This window comes from Malania oleifera, chromosome 6 (genome assembly GCF_029873635.1).
Source record: "Malania oleifera isolate guangnan ecotype guangnan chromosome 6, ASM2987363v1, whole genome shotgun sequence".
Lineage (NCBI taxonomy): Eukaryota > Viridiplantae > Streptophyta > Magnoliopsida > Santalales > Ximeniaceae > Malania > Malania oleifera.
The window spans coordinates 104,439,620-104,466,719 of NC_080422.1; the positions used below are offsets into that span (position 1 = coordinate 104,439,620).

Here is a 27,100-nt window from a genome sequence, read left to right on the forward strand (position 1 = left end):
ATAAATGGGAAGTCTGCGTTTGGATGACATCCTTTTTCGATTGGGTATGACTCTGACTACTTTTAGAGATCGATATCTCATTTTTACAAAGTAAGGTTATGAAAATCTAATAGAAGCGCCCGGTTATATTATGTGTCCAAAAACATTTTACCATGTTTAGTTTAGTCACCAAGTGTGACTTTTGATAATAATAATAATAATAATAATAATAATTATCAAGTTGACAAGAAAAGATGAAACAAACGAGATGGAAAAAGCAAGAAGAAAGAAAAAGGAAAAAAGAGAAGGGGAAAGAAGGCCCAATTCCCCTGTTAAGAAAACGACCGCCAAAACCCCTTCTTCTTCGCTGGTTGGGAGAGAGAAAGAGAGAGAGAGAGAGAAGTAGGACAAAAGTTGTGCTTGAGAGAGAGAGAGAGAGAGAGTGAATGAGTGAGTGAGACAGTAAAGATCTATTCTGAGGCATGCCTGAGGAAGAAGAAGAGGCTTTGGATCGAAGGAATTGGAGGGTCGACCCCACCAAGCCATACCAAGGTCCAAGATTCTTACTACATATCGGATCATCCTTCGTTGATTCTCGATCTCTCTAGCGCCATGAGAACTACGCGTTTCTTTGCGCGCTCTCTCTTAATGCTCTTCGTCCTCTGCACTGCTAACGGTACTAATTGCTTTTCTTCCTATTATTGTTTTATACTTTTGTTTTGTTAGTCTGTTGAAGTTGTTTGCGCTGGGATGATCAAATGGGAGTTTGGAGTTTCAACCGCTCTTAAATGGGTTGATCTCAGAATTTATCACTTGGATGGTTTTGGATCATTCTTTCTGTTTATTTTTGGTCAGAAATTTGGCTTAATTTGTTTTCTGGAGACTGGGTTGGTGTTTTTATTTTCTTGGATTTTCTTCTTTACGGGTTATGTGGGAAGTGGGTTTGTTGAATCGAATATGTTGCCGTCATAATTGAATTGCCATGATGCATTTAGAGCATCTGTACTGGAGATTTTTAGTAGATGTTGTTAACTCTTAATATTAGCTACTTTTCGATTATCACTTTACTAATTTAGAATTTCAACTGGTGTCTTATTGCGCTGGTTTCATTTCATGATATCTTTTCTTGTTCACAATTAGCGTTGTTCCAAATGATTATTTGGCGCGATCAGTTTGAAGTTTCTCTTTAATTGATATTGCTATGCCTTTGTCAGTGTCTTATCAGTTTGCGATTGATGAATGGGATCTATGTTCATTTGGGAGGATCAGTATGGAATTTCTCTGCTAATCCTTTTTTTCCCCTTCCAAATATCATAGAGTAGCAAAGTTTGTTGTTCTTGTTGTTTTCTTTGTTTTTCTTCTCTGTTATTTCCTCCTCTCTCTTTCTTTTTATATTTTTATTTTTATTTTTTTTGAGTTTCTTGCTGCAAACTGGAGGGAGGTGGGGGGGGGGGGTGTATTCTTTTGAACCAAATGGTTAAGTGACTAATGGGTTCCTTTTCATTTTTTTTTTTTTTTAAATTTTAATCAGCATTTCTGCGAGTAAAAGCATTTACGGGAACTTATGGAATAAATTATGGAAGAATTGCAGACAATATTCCTTCTCCTGACAGAGTTGTAACACTTCTTAGAGCAGCAAAGATAAAGAATGTTCGGATTTATGATGCTGATCGTAGCGTACTCGAGGCCTTTAGTGGGACTGGACTTGAAATAGTGGTTGGACTACCAAATGGAAACCTTAAAAACATGAGTACTAATGAGGACAATGCCCTGGATTGGGTTAAAGAAAATGTGCAATCATTCCTTCCTGATACACATATTGTTGGAATTGCTGTGGGAAATGAAGTTTTGGGAGGGAGCGATCAAGGACTCTGGGAAGTTCTACTGGGAGCTGTAAAAAATGTTTACAATTCCCTAGAAAAGCTTGGTCTGGCTAAAGGAATTCAGGTTTCTACTGCACATTCACAGGCTGTTTTTGCTAATTCTTACCCTCCCTCTTCATGTGTTTTTAGAGATAATGTTGTTCAATACATGAAGCCACTCATACAGTTCTTCTCACAGATTGGATCTCCTTTCTGTTTAAATGCGTATCCATTTCTTTCCTACATGAGTAATCCAGATGACATTGACATACATTATGCCCTTTTTGAGTCAAATAAAGGAATCTATGATCCCAAAACAGACTTGCATTATGATAACATGCTTGATGCTCAGATTGATTCTGCCTATGCTGCTTTGGAAGATGCTGGAATTAAAAAGATGGAGGTCATAGTCACAGAGACAGGGTGGGCTTCTCGTGGGGACGCAAATGAAGCTGCAGCAACTGTAAATAATGCAAGGACTTTCAATTATAACTTGCGCAAAAGGCTTGCAAAAAAGAAAGGAACCCCACTGAGGCCAAAAATGGTGGTGAAAGCATATATTTTTGCAGTGTTCAATGAGGATTCGAAGCCTGGGCCAACTTCTGAGAGGAACTTTGGACTGTTTAAAGCTGATGGGAGCATTTCATATGATATTGGGTTTTCTGGGTTGAAATCATCATCTGCCGCTGCATCTATTTTGTCTATCAAGGTACAGGTCTTCCTTGCATTTCTTTAATTTTTTGAAAGTTTTTCATTTGACTCCAGACATTTTAATGGGTTGGTTGTGGAATGGCCTTTTCTCATAAAATAATAAAATTTTGGAAGATAACTTAAATGAAAATCTATATATTTTTGTTCATTTACAAATAAATAAATACAGAGAAATATAAAATACTGGACTTGTCCTTTTCAAAAAAATCAAAGAGACGAATGCATTTATGGATTTATACTAATCACACTGAAACATGCAAAAGCAGGACCACAAATTTTTATTGCAGTCACGCACTAAGAATCTTCAAAAAAATTTAAAAACTCTTCTGAACTTCTTCAACGGAGTGATCCAAAATGCATATGACCATGATAAAAGATCTTTAGCTGAGAGCTTAGAACCTTTTAAATTATCCTACTGCCAAGTAAAGCAAATTGGAGCAACATTAATATGGAAATTTGGAATTTTTTAATCCACCACTTGCAAAATAGATCTGCAACCAAGCCCTTGCCACTTTCTGAGAAAACAAGGTATGTCATAGATTGAGCAATGTGATAGTTGATACAATAATTTTCTGCTGCTGCAATTTTTTTTTTCACATAAAATATAGTATGTCTTTGTGTGATCATCCTATTTTAATTTATCATATGGTTATTTGTCAAAGATCTTGTGCTTAATGCAGAACTGCACAAGAAGTAGGTGGTCAAGAGTGATAAGCATTTCCAAAGCTCATGATTCTTCCTTTTGCCTCTAAATTATAATTGTCTTTATGATGCACTTCGCACGTCATTGTATCATCTGCCAACTGAAAATCTATTTTGAGATAATAGTTTCCTATTGGAGAGTGTTCTCAATTCAATTAGCTATACTGTACTTCTGTAGAAAGCAAAATTGGAAGGATGGAGAGTTGTTTTGTCCAATAACTGTGATACACCCTGGGCAAGAGGAAAAAAACAATCGAGTAACCTAGGAAACAAATTTTTAGGGACTCACATGAGAAACATTGGCACTTCCTCTGGTATCCCACCTATTCAGATGAACTCCATATTTACTTCTAATAAGCTTGTGCCATAGGGAATTATCCTCTTAGTGGAACCTCCATAAGCATTTTCCAATGCAGAGATGTTTTTAGATAGCATATTACCAAAATTCAAGCCACCCTCAGACTTAGGTCTCCTAGATGATCCTTTTATGATCCAAGTGGATTATTCTCCACTGTCCAACATCTTAAGAACTCGTGTTAGACCCTGATAAATTAAATGATGCTAGATTTAAAAACAAAAAAAAAAACGAAGGCACTGGAAGGAAATATCTTTGTATTTCGTTCAACATGGTCAATGAGCAGTAGTAGATTTGCAGAGACTTAAGAGAACTCAACACTGTATCCCCAAAAGAGTCGATTTCCTTTCTTTCACGAGTACATTATTTACCTGTTCTGTTCTTTCTTATCACCTGCTAAAATGGATTTCGAACTGCCTTTCAATCCATTCAATGCTCATTATGTCATTTTTATTCAATTTACCTTTAACCCAAATGTAGCCTTAGTTTGCCCCTCTGAAGATGGTCACATCATTAAGAATTGAGATACAATTGATGAATAGCCTTCTCATTTATTTCACTTCTCAAATTGATAGAAATAGTACTCCTTTGTGCCCATTTCCTCCTCTATAAAGTCTCAAACTCTTCTCCTTTCCTCCTCTTTCTTCTTTGAGTGCCACCTTCAACATGGTCAATGCCTTCATCAAGGTACTACAAGGAAATACTGAAAGTAGATTAGCTTGCCTAAGAACTCTAGACCTGTGCAGAATCAATTGGAATTCCATTCACTATCATTGGAAAGCTACAGATGAAGCACATGTTTTATCAACATGCCTCAAATGTTTTTTTCAGCAACCAATTTGCAAATATAAGTTAGGACATGCTTTTCTATTTTAGACAGTTTTATGAATCTAGAGTGATTTCCTTTATTAAAACCTTTAGTTTTTGATGAATTAGTTTTACTACTATAACCTCCATCAATTTCCAGTGCTTGTTTTTACAAATCTGGTGGTTCAATTTTGTGGTACGATGAGTTCAAGAGCATGACTTGTGTATAAGAATTTGTTGGACAGGGTGGGTTGCAATTGGCTTGTGTGGTGGTGGCCTAGGGTGTGGGTCAAGTCACAGTCAGAATGTAGTGCTCAGGCTTCTGCATTTTAATGAATTTGAGTAGCACTGACTATCAGCTATGCTTTTGGTGCTGCAGCAGGCGCTCAATTGTACAAGTGGTATATGAGCAAAGGTCCAGGGCTTAACTCCCAAGATGAGCAGGATGAGAGGGAGATTGTTGGCTTAGGTGTGGCAGCAATCATCCCACATGGTGGAGGCCTGGGATGTGGGTGGGTCAAGTCATTGTTGGTAGGTGTTGGTTGAGTTGCTGTAGTTCAATGGATTTGAGCAGGCGTTTAGTCCTACAGAATTTTACCTCAAAGCTGATCCATGTAGGATTGCTTTGGGCATGTTACTCAACAACCCAATGGAATGCATGTATTTTATCTTAAGCATCTATTTTGTTATAAGAAAGTAAGTCTTTTGGTTCCTTCCTTTGGTCCCTATTTTTTCACCTTATAATACTGTTGAATGCCCCTCTGTTTTTTAACAGATAGAAGCGGGGATAGTACCGCAAGATTTTGGTAGTAGTTACCTAAAACTTACTCTCTCTTATTTGTATCCACTTAGGATTAGACCTGGCAAAGCGGATCGGGTCGGATAATCCGTGGCGGGTTAGGCGGATTATCAGGTGAAGAAATCATAATCCATATTCAACTCGTTTATGTGACGCCCCGAAACCCGCCAAGTAGGGCCCGAGTGCCACATGTTCCAATCACTTGCATCTGATACCATAATTAACATGCATGCAGCGGAACATAAATAAATAACCTCAAATAAATACTAGAGTTCTATTCTATATAACAAACCAAAAACGAACACTACAAAATCCAGATATCCATATCCACAACCAGCATTTAAAATATAACCCAGTACAAATATATATCTGTATATATATACCAGTATCTCACAATACCAAAAAAAAAACCACCAATTACAATCTCAACCTAGGCCTTCAAACCCAGTCTCCAGAAGAACCTGAAAATAATCCACTAGGGACCTAGGGTGAGACACTTCTCAGTAAGGGTGGAATAAATTATAACAGTGTGTGACAAATGAGTTTTAATATTTATATATCAAAATAAACTGTTTCTCATATAACATCAATAACAACTGAGAAAACGTATCATTAATAACATTCCCGACATCTAATGTCATGCACACATCCAATATGCACAAGTACAAAATTTTTATGCAGGCGAAAGTCCTTGAGGATAGGGAAGATTACCTGCCCATACAAATAGCTTTCCTCTGTTCTAGTACTAAAAACTACCTACCAGAGCACTTACTTTACTCAGTAAGCCCTCAGGTGAAGTATTACCTCGCCGCCAGTACACACATTTTTATTATTTTAAAGGCAACGGTTTTCGAGGATCGGGATGTCTACCTGCCCATACAAGTAGCATCATTTTGCACTGATACCAAGAAATTACCTAACAGAACACTCATTTTTTCAGCAAGCCCCTGGTAGTATGTTTACCTTGCCGCATGCACCCACATACATTCACAATGTGCTATACCATTATTTTTATGCTATAATTAAATTCACATGCGCACAACACATCCACACAAGAAACATGCAACTTATACTTCGTCTTTCAATGTCCTCAGTACGTGGCCCACACAGAGCAACTGCGTACATATCAGTACGTGGCCCACACAGATACCTACGTACTTCTTATCTACACGTGGCTCACATAGGCACCACTACCCACACAGGGTACATAACATGGCCCACACAGACGCCATTATCCACACAGGATATAACGTGGCCCACACAAGCACCACTACCCACAGAGGGTACATAACATGGCCCACACATTCGCCATTATCTACACAGGATATAACGTGACCCACACAGACACCACTACCCACACAGGGTACATAACATGGCCCACACAGGCGTCATTACCCACACAGGATATAACGTAGCCCACACAGGCACCACTACCCACACAAGGTACATAACATGGTCTACACAGGCGTTATTATCCACACAGGATATAACGTGGCCCACACAGGCACCATTATTCACTAGTATCCAATCCCCATGACCTACCCGTCATACATCAGTAGAACAAGTTCCTCGACCTGCCAATGTCCTACCCCATATAAATGACAATATGACAAGCTCCTCGACCTGCCAACGTCATATCATGATTTATATCTAGGCAATATAACAACCTTCTCATGCCAATGTTATATTGAGATGCATACGAATAATCAAATCAGTTAGTTCACACAGACGCATCAATCCATTTCCACATAGGAATTCAACAAATCAATTCATTTCCCACACAGTATCCCAACAGATCAATACATTTCCACACATGAGTCAAACATAACAATTCATTCATCATGTCATAATCATTCCAAACACCCCCACATGCAAACCTAAATACCACAGTAATTTATATTCAATTTATTAGGAAAAATTGTTCCCATGTCACACGAATTTAATATCATATGCAATTATCTCAAATATAAATCTTAAACAAAATCATCATTTTCTAGTACTCAGACGGTTCTAAAAATCGTATAGATAAATAATAAATTTCATACGCTCGTAAATAACCGGTTTACCTTAATAAAATACCGATATAATTTTATTCTCCCTTACCTGATTCCCTGAATCATGCCTGCAGGGTTCCCAAAATTATACCCGCGGCGCTCACCCGAACCCTGATTCAATCAAATCAACCCCAATAAAATATTATTTTAATCTTTCCTAATCTACAATAATTAAATACCAATTAATTTTTAAATAACCCATTTATCCTAATTTTGGGGTTATTCCTACAACGATCCCACGAGAAATCCGCTCCGCCAGTTTCGTAGAGAATCATCCTTAGATTCTCGTGGTGGTGCTCGATCGTCAATTTGGCTTAAAATTTAAGAAAAATTGAGATAAGATTGAGAATTTGCCTTACCCCATGAGACATGCTCATGTTGCTCCTACGACAAATTCACTTCGATAGATATGTCGGTGGCAGAGAATGGAGTCTAGTGGTATTTTTGGATTTCCAATTGGGCGAGAATCAGCCGCGAAATTGTAGAGAGAAGAGGAGTGGAGAGCGTGAGCTGATAGAGTTTTTTTTTTTTTTTTCTTTCTTTGCTGCGTGAAGCTTCTTTTTTTTTTTTCTTGTTTTTCCTTTCCTGCTTTGGTCAAAACTTAACTACTAAGTTTCCCTTTTTTTTTTCTTCTCTCCTTTATCTCTTTTACTTTTATATATACTTACATATTAACTTTCTTAATAATAATTAATTAATTAAGAATAATAATTTTTTTAATTAATTTTTTTTAATTATTATTATTATTATTTTTTGGTCATTACATTCTCCCCTCCTTAAAAGAATTTCGTCCTCGAAATTCGCTAATCAATTATCGAACAATGAATCTATTTAACAATTAAATTCTCAATTAAAACATCAAACAACCAGCTTATCCTCAAATTAACTTAACCCTCAAGTTCTAATTCTGAGTTCCAGTGTCTCTGCTTAGAAGCATCACCGTCAATGAATTTACCGTGGTTTTCTGAAATTAGCCGGATTTAGAAACTCACAAAAGTCCATCAAGGGATTTCTGCCTCTAAGCTACGAAACAAAACTCAAAATCTCCTATCAATATCCTAATCTACCCATTCCTATCTTTATCCTTATTCGTACCTATACTCTGGTATTAATCGATCCTAAAGTCTGCAAAATCTATAACCTAATGCTCTGATACCACAATGTGACGCCCCGAAACCCGTCAAGTGGGGCCCGGGTGCCACGTGTTCCAATCATCTGCATCTGATACCATAATTAATATGCACGCAGCGGAACATAAATAAATAACCTCAAATAAATGCCAGAGTTCTATATAACAATCCAAAAACGAATACTACAACATCTAGATATCCATATCCACAACCAGCATTTAAAACATAACCCAGTACAAATATATATCTGTATATGTATACCAGTATCTCACAATACCCAAAAAAAACCACCAAATACAACCCCAGCCTAGGCCTTCAAACCCGGTCTCTAGAAGAACCTGAAAAATTGTTAATCCACTAGGGTGAGACCCTTCTCAGTAAGGGTAGAATAAATTATAACAATGTGTGACAAATGAGTTTTAATATTTATATATCAAAATAAACTGTTTCTCATATACCATCAATAACAACTGAGAAAACGTATCATTAATAATATTCCCGACATCTAATGTCATACACACATTCAATATGCACAAGTATAAAATTTTTGTGCAGGCGAAAATCCCCGAGGATAGGGAAGATTACCCGCCCATACAAGTAGCTTTCCTCTGCTCTAGTACTAAAAACTACCTACCAGAGCACTTACCTTACTCAGTAAGCCCTCAGGTGAAGTATTACCTCACCGCCAGTACACACATCTTTATTATTTTAAAGGCAAAGGTTTCCGAGAATCGGGATATCTACCCGCCCATACAAGTAGCATCCCTTTGCACTGATACCAAGAAATTACCTAACATAGCACTCGCCTTTCTTAGCAAGCCCCCCGGTGGTATGTTTACCTTGCCGCATGCACACATGCATTCACAATGTGTTATACCATTATTTTTATGCTATAATTAAATTCACATGCGCACAACACATCTACGCAAGAATCACGCAACTTATACTTCGTCTTCCAATGTCCTCAGTACGTGGTCCACACAGGCACCTACATACTTCTTATCTATACGTGGCCCGCGCAGGCACCACTACACATACAGGGTACATAACATGGCCCACATAGGTGTCATTATCCACACAGGATATAACGTGGCCCACACAGGGTACATTACATGGCCCACACATGCGTCATTATATACACAGGATATAACGTGGCCCACACAGGCACCACTACCCACACATGGTACATAACATGGTCCACATAGGATATAACGTGGCCCACACAGGCACCACTACCCACACAAGGTATATAACATGGCCCACACAGGCGCCATTATCCACACAGGATATAACGTGGCCCACACAGGCACCACTCCAGCTTTTGCAACACATGGCCCACACAGACATCACTATTCACCAGTATCCAATCCCCATGACCTACCCGTCATACATCAGTAGAACAAGCTTCTCGACCTGCCAATGTCCTACCCCATATAAATGACAATATGACAAGCTACTCGACCTGCCAACGTCATATCATGATTTATATATAGACAATATAACAACCTTCTCATGCCAACGTTATATTGAGATGCATACGAATAACCAAATTAGTTAGTTCACATAGACGCATCAATGCATTTCCACACAGGAATCCAACAGATCAATACATTTTCACATAGGAATCAAACATAACAATTCATTCATCATGTCATAATCATTCCAAACACCTCTACATGCAAACTCAAATACCACAGCTCAAATACCACTGTAATTCATATTCAATTTATTAGGAAAAATTATTCCCATGTCACACGAATTTAATATCATATGCAATTATCTCAAATATAAATCTTAAATAAAATCATTATTTTGTAGTACTTAGACGGTTCTGAAAATCATATAGATAAATAATAAATTTCATACGCTCGTAAATAACCGGTTTACCTTAATAAAATACTGATATAATTTTATTCCCCCTTACCTGATTCCCTGAATCACGCCTGTAGGGCTCCCAAAATTATATCCGCAGTGCTCACCCGAACCCTGATTCAATCAAATCAACCCTAATAAAATATTATTTTAATCTTTTCTAATTTACAATAATTAAATACCAATTAATTTTTAAATAACTCATTTATCTTAGTTTTGGGGTTATTCCTACAACGATCTCACGAGAAATCCGCTCCGCTAGATTTGTAGAGAATCATCCCTAGATTCTCGTGGTAGTGCTCGATCGTCAATTTGATTTAAAATTTAAGAAAAATTGAAGTAAGAATGAGAATTTGCCTTACCCTAGGAGACATACTCACGTTGCTCCTACGACCAATCCACTTTGGTAGATATGTCGGTGGCGAAGAATGGAGTCTAGTGGTATTTTTGGATTTCCAATTGGGCGAGAATCTGTCGTGAAATTGTAGAGAGAAGAGGAGTCGAGAGCGTGAGCTGAGAGAGTTTTTTTTTTTTTTCTTTGCTGCGTGAAGCTTCTTTTTTTTTTTCTTGCTTTTCCTTTCTTGCTTTGGTCAAAACTTAACCACTAAGTTTCCTTGTTCTTTTTTTTTCCTCCCCTTTATCTCTTACTTTTACTTTTATATATACTTATATATCTATACTTACAAATATACTTATATATATATATATATATATATATATATCCAAAATCCTCAAATTTCTTAATTTAATTAACTTTCTTAATAATAATTAATTGATTAAGAATAATAATTTTTTTAATTAATTTTTAATTTTTTTTTTTTTTTTTTTTTCGGTCGTTACAGTTTAAGTGACGAATTAGGCGGATTTGGGTCGAATAATTCATGACGGATGGCAGATAATCCGCCATTCTCAAATATAATTTTATTATTATTTTATTAATAATTTATTTTGTGTCATAATAATTTAAGTTGTATACGACAACTTAAGGTTTTTAATGAAATGTACTTATAGCATAATGAGACATATATGCATTATTTAATGTATATATTAATAAAAATGTGTGATATAAATTATGGTATTTTTTAGTAAAAGGATATTAAATATTTTCATTTTATATTTATATTGAACATAATGAAATGACCACAATATTTATATTGAACATAATGAAAAGATATTAAATATTTTCATACGGCCATACCTGTTGAGTGCTAGCTGCTTGCTACTTCAGTGCTTCCACTGTTCGGTGCTTCGATGCTAGCTGCTTCCACTGCTTTGGTACAGAATCTACAGATTTATAGACTAGCTTGGCCAAGTGACTGGGCGAGGGCCGAGTCACAAGTGGCTGGTGAGCGAGTTGAGTGATTGGGCGAGGGAATCGTGGCTCGTGGGTGGCAGTCGGCAACGGCGGTGGGAATCATGGCTCGTGGGATATTGGGAATGTAGGATGTGGGTGCGTAGCTGAAATCGTGGCTCGTTGAAACCCTAATGGCCTAATTTGTGCTAACTGCTGAGATTGAGAATCTGGACTGGGCATGGCCTGGGAGTGGGAGGGGGTAGACTTGGAAAAATATATAAAAATTTGTTAATCCAAACCGCATTCAACCCGTTTTAGCCGACTTATAATCAACCTCTTGTTAAATAAGTCTAATATGGTTTTTGTAACACCCCAAACTCGAAAACAGGGCCCGGTGCATTATTCTACTTAAATCATGCTCTGTGGCGTCCCAAACCCACCTGGTGGGACCCGGGTGCCACGTAATACGTTTTCCTATACATGTTATTCCATTAACAATTACGCAGCGAAAAACATAATTATAATCCTCAACCAATATAATGCCAGAGTTTCCTACATCTATCTACATTCCAAAATAAACCATTCATCCATCTGTATCTACATTTATACATATCTCCAAAAACATAATCTACAACTTACAGTATTCACAACTCAGAAAACTTAAAATATAAAAGTTATACATCCCAAAACTTATACCCTTTTTATTTCTATATCCAAAAATGTTATAACAACCCCGAGCTCTCTAAGTTCGATCACATGGAGGTCCTGAAAAAGATAAATTTGTATTCGGGTGAGACACATCTCAGTAAGGGAATGAATAATATATTAAATCAACGTGTGGTCAACATGAGGTTTGTAAATAACATATGTATATGTATTCTTCATTTGCAAATCATTATCATAATTTCTAAAATCTTTTCTTGAGCCTGATCAAACACATACAAGGTATTTTACCCACGAGAATACCTAAGGATTTGGGTGATTATCCTCCCATACAAATAACACTACTCTGCTCTGATACTTAGGGAACCAATGGTCACAACTGAAGCATATCAGGGCACTTACCTTACTCAGTAAGCTCTCAAGTGAAAAAGTAATCTCGTATTCACACAGTTCATACAGTGGTTTACCAACAAAGGCTCCCGAGAATAAGGAAATTTACCCACCCATACAAGTAATTTCCCTCTGCCCTAATACGTTATGCAGTCTACTACTACATCTGATACCTATTAGGGCACTCACCTTTCTCAGCAAGCCCTCAGGCAAAGAGTTTGCCCCGCCCATATAAATACATATCATACTAGCGTGAATACTAATACTATAATACTACATTACTCTGTTTGTCATTTATTATGTATTTCTCATCTGTTCATGTTCTCAACTTTGACATTTCGTAATATTTTACTTTACGTGTCTCTTTCCCATTTTACATTGTTCACATTTCACATTTCATTTCCATTTCATTCACCTTTCATTTCATTCTTTCCATTTCATTTTTTGCATTCATTACTACAGCTCCTTTTAGCTGTACATCAATTAGTCCATATAGATATGCGTTATTCTGCTACTACAGTTCCTTTCAGCTGTTCATCAGTTAGTCCACATAGATATGCGCTATTCTGCTACTACAACTCTTTTTCAGCTGTTTATCATTTATCCATGGTTGAATTAATAATCACATGCAATATAATTCATAACACATTTTCATTCTTATTGCATTCCCTGTATAACCCGCATTTCATACATATAGCATAATTCAACCTAGAATTTCCATTTTACTCATGCCACACAATTTAGTAATATATTTCAAACATTTTCTGTAAAATGAGTCAACTCTCATTTATCGTTCATATACTGAAAGTATACCTTTAATTTCCTACACAATTATCCTGAAAAATCTTTCACTTTCATCTGTCTATTTTCACAAATACATATCTAATAAAACAGTCCTAGGCTCAAAAATTATAATTTAAACGGTTGACATTTTAAACCCATACGGAAACATATACATATATACATAACATAATCCATTTATTCATTTAATTCATAAAACCTGGTTTAATATAAATTCCCCCTTACCTGCTTTCTTGAACTACGCCAACAGGAACCCCAAATGATGCCTGTGGCACGCACCTGAGTCCTGAATCAAAAATTCTAGTTTAATCAGATAAACCCCAAATAACCTACTATTTCTGTATTTCCTCAACCTATAAATTACAAATAAACATTTAAAACCCCAAAACTAAGAATCTTAACCCTTACCTCAACTTTGGAGCATTTCCCAAAAAGCCCAGTTTAGAAATCTGCTCCGCTAAATGTGTAGAGAAACTTCCCTTGAACATTGTAGCGGTTGCCGTTTGTCGATTCGAGCTGAATCCGGTCCAGATTCTTAGAGAGAAGGCAGAGAGGACGTTTTAGAGAGAGAAAACAGAGGAGAAATTGTTTCTTTGCGAAGAATCAACTTTGGATTTTTTTATACATATTGTTGCCACGTGGCTTCGTCGACGAGAAGGCAGGATTCGTCGACAAGTCACAGAAGTGACTTCGTCGACGAAAGGATGTAACTTAAAGTCCGAAATTCACTCACTCGAGATCTCTTCGTCAACAAGGGATTGAACTTCGTCGACGATCCTATGCAAACTACTCGTCGACGAGGACAAGATATTTGTTGACGAGATCTGTTGTTTTCTTTCCAAAATTTTTCCTTTTTCCCTTTGTCCTTTATTTATCTATCTCATTTATTATTTTCCCTAATTATTTAATCATTATAATTCTATAGGTCTTTACATTTTTCCATTTTATATCCGCCTCCTTAGCGGGTTATGTCAGGTTTATCCGGCGGATATCCGTCAACCCGCTTAAAAGTCTATTACTAATTAAACCATAAAAGCCCAACTGTCCACAGCCCATTGCCCAAGAGCCTAGTGCCCACACGCCACACGGACACAGCCCACACGGTGTCACGGCCACACGGATGACAGACCACACCCCCCCTCCCACTCCCAGGCCAAGCCCAGTTCCAGATTCTCAAATCTCAGCAGTCAACACAGATTAGGCCATTAGGGTTTCAATGAGCCACGATTTCAGCTGCGCAACCCCATCCCAAACTCCCAGTATCCCACGAGCCACAATTCCCACTGCCATCACCGACTGCCACCTACGAGCCACAATTCCATTGCCCAGTTGCTCGACTCACTGGCCACTTGTGAATCAGCCCTTGCTAGCCACTTGGTCAAGCTAGTCAGTAAATTTGTAGATTCTGTACCGAAGCAGCCAGCACTCAGCAGGTATCGTTGTATGAAAATATTTAATATCTTTTTATTATGTTCAATATAAATATTGTGGTCATTTCATTATGTTCAATATAAATATAAATTGAAAATATTTAATATCCTTTTACTAAAAAATACCATAATTTATATCACACATTTTTATTAATATATAGTATATACATAAAATAATGCATATATGCCTCATTCTCCTATAAGTACGTTTCATTAAAAAGTTGTTGTATACAACTTAAATTATTATGACACAAAATAAATTATTAATAAAATAATAATAAAATTATATTTGAGAATGGTGGATTATCCGCTATGAATTATCTGATTGAATCCACCTAATCCGCCACTTAAACGAGTCGAATATGGAAAATGATTTCTTCACCCGATAATCCGCCTAATCTGTCACGGATTCGCTGACCCGATCTGCTTTGCCAGGTCTAAGGGGGGGTGTGGTCCATCATTCATGTGGTCGTGACGCCGATTGGGCAGTGTTTGTGTGACGCATGGGCACTGGGCTCTGGACAGTTGGACTTTTATGGGTTAATTAGTAATAGGCTTTTAAGTGGGTTGGCGGATATCCACCGGATAGACCTGACTCGACCCGCTAAGGAGGTGGATATAAAATGAAAAATCATATTCAACTCATTTAACAAGCGGTCGATTATAAGTCAGTTAAAACGGGTCGGATACGGTTCGGATTAACGGATTTTTATCCATTTTAGAGGAGTGATGACTCCAACTGGAATTGATGATGAAAGAGGTTCCCAAGAGGAATAGCAACGTAATTGAGAATCATTCAAGTACAATGAGATGTTTTGGGGATAAAGAAAGTAAAAAATTAGGTGGAATTAAATTGGGTTGATAATTCAGCTATGCAAATTGAGATTGTGACATTGAGTGCGATGTGTTATATTAGTATATGAAATATCTGCTCACTATGATTGTAATCATAGGATGTTTTTATGTTAGAAACCCTAACAATATATTTGGAGAGATTGTTATTTTAATGACAGAGGAAATACTTTAGCAGGTGTGGGCTAGTGAAGGATAAACAAGAAAATGATCGTAGAGGGCATGGTGGTCTATGTATGCCATCTGGTGCTGGAAGAAAGAAGATGATTTGAGAATTATTTTATTAGAACTCAAAAAATATCATGAAAAGGAAAGGAAAATATCAAGGAATCCACATTTTCTTGTTTGGTTATCAAGGAAAGTGAGAAAGAAAATAAAAAAATATACTAAATCTATGAATAAAATTTTAATTTTACATATCATAAATATTTGATTTTTCTAATTTTTTATTATATTAAAATAAACTTTCATTTTTAATAGTATTTAGTACAAAAGGAACATACAATGGAAAATAAGTTTCCTCCTTATTTTCGTTCCCTTTCATTTCCAAGAAAAATCGTTGATCCAAAGTGATCCTTAATTTTCCCTTTGTTTTCCATTTGATTTCCTTTACTTTCCCTTTTTCTCTTTGAATTTTCCATTACTTTCTCTTTTGCTAATCCATACTTCATCAATTGGTATAAGAGCTTCATCCTAATCCACAATGCGTTCACATTGCCATTTCCACCTGCCACCCTACTGTCTTCCATTTCTGCCATTATCACCCCCACCCACCTCCCTTCCCAAGCCACCCACCAATCAACTTTGTTCTCCAATCATTTATCTCACAAATGCAGCCCTAGCCCTGTCGTCCCAGTCCTGCCAGCCCAACCCAAGACCTTAACCCTCTTCTTTGCTTTAAAAAAAGGTCGCTGCTGGGAGGATAGAGAACAACGAAGTAGAAACACCTGGCCAAGAAAGATAAAGAGATAAATTTTTTGTTGCTGCTGCAAACAGCAGTGGAAAAGCGAGTAGCAAGGGATCAGTATTTTTTTTCGAAGGACTGCTGGATTTCAATTCCTTGTTGCAGAAGTTCGAGACAGCCTGATTGTGTTTTGCTGGAGCGAGCAAGTTGTTTTCTAATCATCTTCATCCTGGACCATCATCAACTAGTTATAAATCATTCCTGACTGTCTCCAACATCATCACCAATCAAGATCCATTCCTGCCAGTAGACACCATCATAATCAAAGCATCACTAGCACATCATCATCATAGATTCCTCCATCACCATTGAAATCTTCAGCTCACCTTCTCGACTTTGGATCTGCAAAAGAAAGAAGCCTGCTTGATTTTCCTTCAACTGATCCATATAACCAGCCTCTACTCAGTTTCTTCAACCCCGGATTCAGCCTGTACTCACATACCCAATCCTGGATCCAAATCCTTTTACCACCCTATATTGTGACTGAACGAACACAAGCCCCAAACATGACCCAAGGTCCAGTTAAGCTAATTTAGTCTGATCCAATGTCTTTAAATAGCCCTTCATTCAGCACAAGCCCAACTGGTGAGCCAGGCCCAAATCTGACCTGTACCTAGGCAGGATTGACCCGACTTGCTATACCCTCATTCCTTGATCCAGGAGCTTTGAAAAGATTTGCCTGTCTCCATTTATGCATGGGTCTCGATTGACAGTTGGGGACTCAAATTTTCCCTGGGCATATGGGGGGTTAGTCCTTTCCTGGAATTTGACTAATTATGACTTCTAGAAGTTGGTAAATATAGCAAAAGGTCCATTTGGTCTTCCTTCCCAAAATTTTGCATGCTTGCTTTGGTCTTTTCATTAGTTATTATCCTGCAGTATGAACTTGCATTCAGTTGACCATGGACAGTTGAGAGTTTGGTAACTACATGATGATACCCATAGTAATCTTGTAAGTTTCATTTTGTCCAATTCTAAAGAGAATATTGGTTTCTAAAAGCTAATATTTTTCATACATTTGGTTGATATGCAGATAAAACTTGCATGATTGTCATTGATGATTGGAGTGCCATAAATGCTATTTCTAGACATGCCCTGGGTTATGGTTACAACCTGAACCTCATCCTGATCCTTGTAGGAATTCTTTGGTAGGCAATAATGTTTAATCAATCACACAATGTTGTTTGGTACTTATCCAGATGAGTATTTACTCTTGATTACAATTGGTGCAATGTCATACCCTTTGCATGTATGCCAGTGTTGCTTGGTCAACCATGGCTTTATGGTTTGCATGTAATTCATCATAGAGATGACTATAATTTTTAAATATGCTGGCAAGACACTTTAGAGAGTTAGAGACATTCACAAAAGGAGGAGACTTCGAAGGGTGAGTCTCCACACCCAAAGTCTCTTAGTGGGTCCTTAACACCCCCCCCCCCCCCTTTTTATTGTTTTCTCCTTAACACACAACAAAACCCAAAAAAGGAAAATATGTTGAGACTGCACAAATAGAGCCACCCAAGAGTGATGATTTTTTTAAGTCACTTGATGATCAGTTTTGTACCCTTGTGAAACATTCCCATCTGAGTTTGTACTTCTTCTGCACACAGCTAGTAATCCCTCATGTTAACAACCTTTAGAACAACACTGATCACTAGCCAGTATGTTGTTTCTCCCCTGACCAGCCACTTACTAAATTTAAAGCTTTGAAAGCATATTGATGGATTTTTTTTTTTTTGGGGGGGGGGGGTGTTGACTTGGTCCCAAAAATGTTTTAGGTTATTTATGATTAGAGAGAATACTTGGGACTGTTGTGTGTGATGGCATTGAGCATAACTATCAAATTTCTTCAAGAAACTCTCATCATGGAAGTTTTTGCAGCGTTGGCAAGCTTGGACCTAATGCATAATTGCTTGGCTTGCATGTGGATTTTTAGTGTTAATCATGTTCTCTGTGATTAGGATTTGTTTATTAAAATATTTTTTGAGTTGCTTTTTTTATTAAGTGATTTATTGACCTTGCATTTTCTGGAGCTTCTGTTTTTATTCTTGCTCATCGACCACTTTCGTTATCACACAAGGATCAACGTTGGTTGCTTGCATTATCCTGCTCCACACCCTCAATTCTTCATCCTTCAACACTTTCAAGACTCGAGGTCAAGTTTTCACCAACTAGGGAAGGAAGAAGACACAATTTGATTAATCATAATAATTTTGGAATTTTAAGGATTATTTTTAAATTTTATTTCTTTAGGGATTTAGTGCTACTTCTCTTTATTTGTTTCCTTATTCAGATTTAGGGTTTAAGCCTATGTAAAGTCTTTACTATGTACAGTTAGAGAGGGATTGCAATATTGAATGAACATTTTAGAACCATAGTTGTGTTTCCATTTCCTTCAATTTTCCATTTGTTTTCCGTTCTAGTTTCCTTCATTATTTCTTGGAATTTTCCATTTAAGATTCCTTTATTTTCCCATTGTTTTCTTTTGTTTTCTGTTAATGTCTCTTTTGCCAATAAGTCTTGCCTCACCATATCTCGGGAGTTGGATTTTGGTAAAAGCATAGTGAAGCTCAAGAACTTAAATAAGGAGGAGTTGAGATTAACTGCATAAGAAGATCGGGAAATAAGTCTAGATTGTGGTAGTAAGAAGGGAGGTCAACAAGAGCTGGATAATTTCAATTGCTCCATCAATTACAATGTGAAGGTTTCGATAAGGGTTTTTGAAGTAGTTGTCTTGATCTATTTTTAAAATTTATTTTTCTCTTGAGGATTTTTTGTCCCCCTCTAGTTTGTATTTGTAATCCTTTGTTTCTCCCTTAATTAACTCTGTTTTTCTATTTTAAAAAATATCCGCCTAATATCACTCACTAACTTCTCACATTTATTAAAATTTGTTTAAAACTACGTCTAAGATTGCTTAATTTGTGATGTTTGTAGAATTAACTAATGTATGCTGGGAGGATATTACAATTGTCTTGATGAGTTGGGCAGCTTGGGCCCTCAATAACACCTGAATTTCCATTTTTAGAGTTCATTCCGAAATAGAGCCTCCAGTATATCTTTGAGCAAGTAACAGAAAAATGCTTGTTGCTTTTACAAAAAACACCTCCATTTTTTTCCCAAAAAGAAATCCTGAATCTCCTTCCTTTTTATTATGATGTGTTGAGCCTTGAAGCTCATTACCAATTTTTTGTGTTGACAGCAAACATAATCAAGTGAGCCTACCTACTTATTTTGGTTTATGGCGCTCCTTGTGCTGATGACAGGCCATTAAAAACGCAAGTATAATATCATATACATCTGAGTCATGCTTTCACCCCATCTTGCAACCCTCCAACCTTCCTTACATAGACTCCATATTTCTTCTACATAGATTTGCCATGCATATGCAGCAAAATTAAGGAAATGCCATCAATGGCTGTTGGCAAGTCTTGATTCATTTTTCAAATGAGCATTTTTTAAATCTGGGAAGATATGAACAGCTGCTCCTCTTGTTGTTGCCTTTGAGCCTTTCATGAAGAGAGGCAAAGGTGGCATTACAGATTCTGCCATTTGTAACCAAATTGTGTCCATGGTAGCTAACAAGCCTCTGTGTGCTGAGTTTGAATGATGATTTTTCAATCTCATTGGCATTGGATTAGTGGGATGCTATTGTGGTTTGAAAGATGATATAATGGAACCCATTTGTCAAACCACTTCTCAGTGGCTGATCGTGGATTCGAACTTAAAGCTTTCATCAATGCAAACTGGGTTATGAGAGAACAATGGAAACTAGACAAAAAAAAAAAAAAAGAGAGGAGACAAATATTACAAGTTTCTTCAAATATTGATAATGCTTCATCCTTTGTTTTTTAACTATTATTTTCTCTGAATCCCTTTTATCTAATGCGCAAATTGCAGGACATTAGGGCTCGGAGTTGGTGCGGGTCGCAGGCATTGGTATTTATAGGCTGCATGACGATATTGCTTTTGCTTTTGAGAGATTATGATTGATCTGAAGTTTTGATGCATTCACTCGATCATCTTACGATCTCAGAGTAGCATTTAGAAGCACTGAAAAAAAATAAACTTACAGATTAGGTACTCTGTTTCATGCCACATTTGCAGTATACCACCACCAATATCTCATCTCTGTCAATTGATTCTTGTAGGTGTGCAAATCCCCTTGCTGGGAAGTTGCTCACCATTTTTATTGAGTTTAGCAATCAATATGGGTTCTGTGCTTAAATAAACCCTTCTTCTGTGATCTAGCCTACCACTTCTTTACTTTAGTTTCAGTGTGTTTAATAAAATTCTTAGGTAGATTCATCTGTACTTACTACTTCCTTTAGCACTTTATATTTTTATTTTATTTTTATTTTGTTAAAAATGTAAAGATAAATTCTTTTCCCATAATTACCTGGTCACTGAAAGCATACTCTAAGCATGAAATAATCAAAGGAATCTCCTTTTGTGATGAAAAAAATTTATTAAACAATTTTAAAATTATTTAACATGAATATTTTATTTATTTAGTGAAGAACACAGCTGTGGATTGAAAATGTATATATATATATATATATATATATATATATATATATATATAAATTGCATTTGATTTTTGTAAAATGGAAATAAGGTAGAAAATAAAATAGGGCAGTCCGGTGCATAAAGTTCTCGCGTATGCAGGGTCCGGAGAAGGGGTGGACTATAATAAAACGAAAATTTAAACGGTTAGCATTAAAAAATGAAGTGATAGATTCAATCTCGTCCTATTTTACTTTAAATTCTATTTTTATCAAACATTAATTACTTAATATTCGGTATAGTGAAATGGAATAGATTAAGAGCGAAATATAATAAAAAATAATATGTTGAACGTTATAAGCAGGCAGCTACCAAGCAAAGAATTATTCAAATTTTCTAGAAATTGCAGTGACAGGCCGAATTCATTGACTAAAGATAGAGTCATAGTGGGGGAAGTAGTCTCACTACGTGTAAACTCTTCACACTAATTCTTGATTTCTTTCATTGTAAACTACTTAATATAATATTTTTTCTAAGTAATTAGGCACCCTTTGGAACTTAAAATAATATTAGTTTAAAAAATTTAAAAATTAATTTTTATTTTAATTGTTAAGGAAATAAAATTATATATCTATATATATATGCCAAATTGGTGAATAAAAATTTGATTTAACACAACATTAATATTTCATATTTCTTAGTTTTTAGTTTTATTATAATAATTTTTCATTTTTATTCATAAAAGAAGAAAAATATATAATATTGATATTTGTTCTTTGTTTTTCTGTGTTTTTTTCATAAATAAAATTTTTAAAACCTCAATCCTACTCAATATAAGTGTGAAGTAAAACGGACTAAGTCATAACTCTTAGGTTATGTTTGGTTTGCGGGATACTTCTTTCTAGGAGTAGATTAGTTTTTTTTTTTTTTTTTTTGATAATTTGGGTACTCCAGTCACCATCGCGTCACTTTAGACACTATGGTGCGGCACCAAATCCTGGGAGTTGAAAGTCGTTCCCCCATTGACACACCCCTAATAATTCACGGGCATAATGCCTCAAGGGCGAATCGAACCCGTGACTTTGAGGTCACCAAAGTCATAAGTCGCCTTTACCACTTGAACTGACTCGATTGGGTTAGGTTAGCTACAATTAGTTATACAAGAAATTATGTTGTTATTATAAAACAAATAATAATATGAAATATTTTAATAAGGAACAAAGAAGAATAATTATCTTGGTGAGGAAATCTATTCTTTTCTTATTACATGTTAAATGAAATAATTAGAAATATACAAGAAATAAATATTCCCTTGATGTCCCAAATTTAAACTATAATCCATTTTATTCCAAAGAATAACTACTCTACCGAACCAAACGAGCTATTAGCAATATAATTTAATTATTTTAAAAAAGTATGCAAATATATATATATATATATATATATATATATATATATGTCATAGACGTTAATAAAATTTGTGTTGTATTCTTTACTAAAATGATAAAAAACATAAATGCCGACATTTTTTTGACAACACCATTAATGACTATTTAATTGACTCATTATTTCAAATCTTTCTCTTTTAGACTTTGTCGCCCTTAAAGTTTATTCAGAAAAGCATAATTTAACATAAAAGTAATTTTTTTTTTCTAAATAACAAAATTTGTTTAGAAGTGGTCATCGATCTAAAAACAATATCGTAGAAAGTTTCAACAACCAATTTTATTTTTTTTTTGTATAACTACCAATTCAACTCTAAAGATTATTTACCTTTTAATTTATTAAAGTCTAACTTAAAACTAATATTGTATCACAAAATGTCAAAATAGGTCATTCTGAATTAGTATTTTGACATGCAAGAAAGTTATAAATTATAATAGATAATTTTGAAGTATCGGTGAAATCGGATAGATATGACAATTTATGTGACAGGACAAAGGAGAAAAAAAAATTTAAGGTGACGGTGTTATGACCTTTTTTTTTTTTTCAAGTTTAAAGAACATGCACTAATAAATTTATATATATATTTTAATTATCTAATCCATCGCACCCCACTTTAATCACTTTCATATACTAATGCTTTATAGTCACGCACTAAGATTGAAATTTCATTATTTACTATTTATCTATATAAAATGCCAACATTTATTATTTAATATTTTTTTTTTCTAAACAAAAATTTAAAAACAGTCACATCGTTATGTGACAACAATAGAAATGCATTAATTATGAGTTAAGATTAGAGATTAATCAAAATTTTCCCTAAATTTGTTAAGAGCAATCATATTTTCAATATAGATTAGATTTTAATGAATTCCCTTAATTTTCTTAAGAAAATATTAAAATGATGTCTATCTTAATATAGACTTGCATTAAAGTTGAAATCAAATGTAACATGTTTGGTATATAAAAATTGAATAGAATATAACTCAAATAAATCACCTAATTTTATCATATTTCCTTTTCAAGTGAAATATTTTTGACTATCAATCTCTTTATTATTATTATTATTATTATTATAAGGGTAAAAGACACTCATCTCCCTGAGATTTTTGAGATTTGTCACAAAAAAAAAAAAAAAAAAACCTCCCTTAAAGATAAAAGAAGAGGTTTGTATGTTTTTGACAGATTCTTAAAATTTTTGAAATCTCATGAATTTCTTTTTTGTCCAACGTTTGCCCTAATAATAATAATAATAAAATGAAGGGTAGTGTTTGTTTGGTGGGATTGGTGGGGGTGTGGGTGTTAGTTAGGAGATTGCAAAATTGGAATGCTAGGGTTTGTTTGACCAGAAAATGACTAATTGGTTTAGGTGTGTGGGTTTAACGCTGTGGCTCTCTTTTAATTGTTCAATGGAGCTTTATTCTTAAACCCTGGGGTTGGGCTGGTGGTTGGCTGCCTTCTGCCTTCCTCTGTTCTCATTGGTCGGTGTTTTCTAGGTCTAAGAAACTGTCTTTCTTTTTGTTGTTTGGTTTCCTTCCGCCTATGTTTTGGAACTGCTCTGTTTTTTGTTCATCTAAGAAATGAGTTTTAAAATTTTTATATGTGACAGACAGCATTGGTACAGTTAGACAAATTCAATCCTAGCTGGAGGCTTATCTTAAGAAGCGAAATCGGATTAAGCTTACTAAAATTAAATTTTAGGTTCGATTTTATTGTTTTGAACTTGACAAAATGTAAAATAATATTTATTACGTTAACATATTAGTAAAATTAGAAAAAAAAAATTAATATATTGAATACATATATATATATCAAATACATCACCACCATTTATTTCGTAAACCCTAGTATTAAAAATACTCGGGCACCGATATAAATATAGACAATCTACCCAATACACGTGCCCGGCACATGAAATTTTTTCCCTGAGATCATACACAGGAAACGTGGCTCATGTTTGCAAGCCCTAGTTGTTGGGCTACAGTCTAAATTGCCACTTCCACATAGCAAATTTCGTTAGTCAACAACACCGAATGGGCAGAGTCAACGTTTGGCTTTTTCGTTTTTCCTCCAATTATATTTTGCTTTTCTAGAGTACCGCACTGTGCATGCATGGTCCTTCATGGACCGCAGCTACACTATATAAAAATTAATAAACAGGGTTGACTAGTCAACGGTTTAAGGTCACGTGGTTGGTGCGTTCTCACGCGGCAATCGGATCCCACGAGGTGGCGAACCCAAACTCCAAACACGCCCGCCGCCCGATTGAAGGTCGGAGATCCATCTCTCCCACCGTCATCAGATGTCAGACGACGCTCTTGTACACGTGTCCAACATCGAACGGCAGAACTCTAAAGCCAAGTCATCGCCTGTCTATCTCTCTCCTCTGTTTCTTTTGTTTGCGTTGGACAGATGGCACCCATCGAACGGGTTGAAAGTTGAAAATCAAAAGTCATCATCCGCTTCTTTCTCTCTCCTCCTATCTCTTTCTCTCTCTCTCCTCTTTTTGGGCAACAGGATGAGGGGGTAGGGGCTGCTCGGCCTATAAATAGAAAAGGTGCGACGGAGCTCTGAATCGTCACGGCAATAAAGAGGGGAAGCAGTCGGGGCAATTTCACAATTTCGCAGAGAAGGAAGATTTGAGAGTTTCGATCTAGAGAGAGAAAGATAAGCGGGGCGACCTGATCTGCAAGAACACAAGGCAATCATGGAAGGAAGATTGAGCGTGGTTCTTTTCGTGGCCATGGCGGTGGCGGCTCTGATTCAGGGCTCGTTGGCGCAGTCCGGCAAGAACCACACCGTCGGCGGGTCTACAGTTTCCGGCTGGACGGTTCCCTCCGATGCCAAAGCTTACTCCACCTGGGCCTCCAGCCAGACTTTCTCCGTCGGCGATAGTCTCGGTGAGAAACCCCTTATTCATTCTAGTATAATCGAATCTAATCTAATCTGACAATGCTTTCCCTTTTTTTTTTGGGTGTTTCATTGACATTCTCGGTGAGAAATTGGAATTGAGTTCGTGTTTTTTGGGTTTCAGTCTTCAATTTCGTTACCGGAGCCCACGACGTGACCGAAGTTACTAAGGCGAATTACGATTCCTGCACCTCCACAAACCCGATTTCACAGGAAACCACCGGTCCGGCAACCCTCACCCTCAAATCCACCGGCGCGCACTACTACATCTGCAGCATCCCTGGCCACTGCAGCAACGGCCAGAAGCTCGCCATTACTGTTGTTGGCTCCGGCTCTGGTTCCCCTGCTCCTCAGCCCGCAAGCACTCCACGCCGGGCGTCTCCTCCCGCCGCCGCCGCCCCATCTCCCTCAACTACCCCTACCACCGCCACTCCGCCTTCCGGCTCCACCACCCCGTCACCTTCCGGTTCCACCACCCCGTCTCCTTCCGGCTCCACCACCCCCTCACCTTCTGGATCCCCCACCACACCCTCTTCCGACGCGAGCCCGCCTCCCTCCGAGGCCACTCCGCCCACCCCCGGGTCTCCCGGAAACGCCGCTCCGTCTCTGGCCGCCGCCGCCGGCTTCTCCGCCACCCTCATCTCCGTGGCCGTAGCTTTATTGTACTAATTAGATTATTAGATTAGGTTATGATCGATAGACCATTTGTGCGATTCGTTTTCTGTGTGCGTTTGCTTTTTACAGATTGATATTTTGTTAATTCTGCATGATACCCTGCAATAAAGCTGGTTTTTACAATTCAGCTACACCATTAAACCATTTTGTTGTGCAACATTTTCTCGAGAAAATACCATAGAAAAAAAAGTAGGAAAGTGGGTTTGCTTTTTCAATGCCTTCCATCATCTTTTCTCCTGTGTTGACTTCAGCTGTGCATCAAGACGACCAAAAACAAAAGAACAAAAAAAAGGAAAACGAAAAAACCAATTTGACCACAATGCCATCATTGGTAGGTGAAATCAAATCTGTTCAAATTTTAAAATCTTCATGAACTTAAATGAATTTTTTAAACAAGCATATTCCACAAATTTAGGAAATCAATCTTCAAATTATAAAAATTAAATAATTCATTAGCTCAATGAGTGGAGATGTTGTAATATGAGTTTAGTTGAAACAAATTAAATTTATAAATAAAATCAAATGAATCATTATCGAACCAAACAATGAACAATACAAAAATAATTTGATTTATTTGAAACTTTATTTATAATTAGTGTATATGCTACCGTTGACAAGTCAATTTTCGAATATATAAATAAGCTCACAACTTTAATAAGTCCCGATGTAATTTGAATTAGTTCAAACAAATTCAACTTATCAATAAAATCAAAATAAAATGAATCGAATAATGAATAATTTGTAAGAATAACTTAACATATTTTTAATTATATTTATCCACATTATAATATCTGACGTTCCTCTTGTTTGTCGATTAAGATTAATGAGTCGTTAAATAATCGTGGAAGGGCATATAGGGAATTGAGGTACATTTGAGAAGGAGGAATTGCTAGAACAA

The 27,100-nt window shown here is 36.4% G+C and overlaps 2 protein-coding genes across 3 annotated transcripts; both read left to right on the forward strand.

Annotated features, from left to right (window-relative positions):
• Positions 1-240: 240 nt before the first annotated feature.
• Positions 241-20,979, forward strand: LOC131157334 (glucan endo-1,3-beta-glucosidase 14-like). 2 transcript variants are annotated; one of them, XM_058111399.1, is made up of 3 exons: positions 241-655; positions 1,511-2,550; positions 20,566-20,979. In XM_058111399.1, exons 1-3 carry the CDS (start codon positions 592-594, stop codon positions 20,656-20,658), a joined length of 1,197 nt encoding a protein of 398 aa, XP_057967382.1. In that variant the 5' UTR covers positions 241-591; the 3' UTR covers positions 20,659-20,979. The 2 variants fall into 2 exon arrangements, with proteins under 2 accessions (XP_057967382.1, XP_057967381.1); XM_058111398.1 differs by lacking the exon at positions 20,566-20,979 and adding an exon at positions 18,746-19,051 and having other exon boundaries at positions 259-655.
• A 4,044-nt stretch (positions 20,980-25,023) lies between these two features.
• Positions 25,024-26,333, forward strand: LOC131157335 (cucumber peeling cupredoxin). Its single transcript, XM_058111400.1, has 2 exons — positions 25,024-25,517; positions 25,652-26,333. Exons 1-2 carry the CDS (start codon positions 25,325-25,327, stop codon positions 26,194-26,196), a joined length of 738 nt encoding a protein of 245 aa, XP_057967383.1. The 5' UTR covers positions 25,024-25,324; the 3' UTR covers positions 26,197-26,333.
• Positions 26,334-27,100: the final 767 nt, after the last annotated feature.

Bases quoted from the DNA above. Each gene is read 5' to 3' on its own strand.
- LOC131157334 (XM_058111398.1), top strand. From the start codon at position 592: ATGAGAACTACGCGTTTCTTTGCGCGCTCTCTCTTAATGCTCTTCGTC. The intron at 656-1,510 runs GTACTAATTGCT...AATTTTAATCAG, and splicing joins CGTCCTCTGCACTGCTAACG to CATTTCTGCGAGTAAAAGCA. The intron at 2,551-18,745 runs GTACAGGTCTTC...TTATCACACAAG, and splicing joins CATCTATTTTGTCTATCAAG to GATCAACGTTGGTTGCTTGC.
- LOC131157335 (XM_058111400.1), top strand. From the start codon at position 25,325: ATGGAAGGAAGATTGAGCGTGGTTCTTTTCGTGGCCATGGCGGTGGCG. The intron at 25,518-25,651 runs GTGAGAAACCCC...TTTGGGTTTCAG, and splicing joins CTCCGTCGGCGATAGTCTCG to TCTTCAATTTCGTTACCGGA.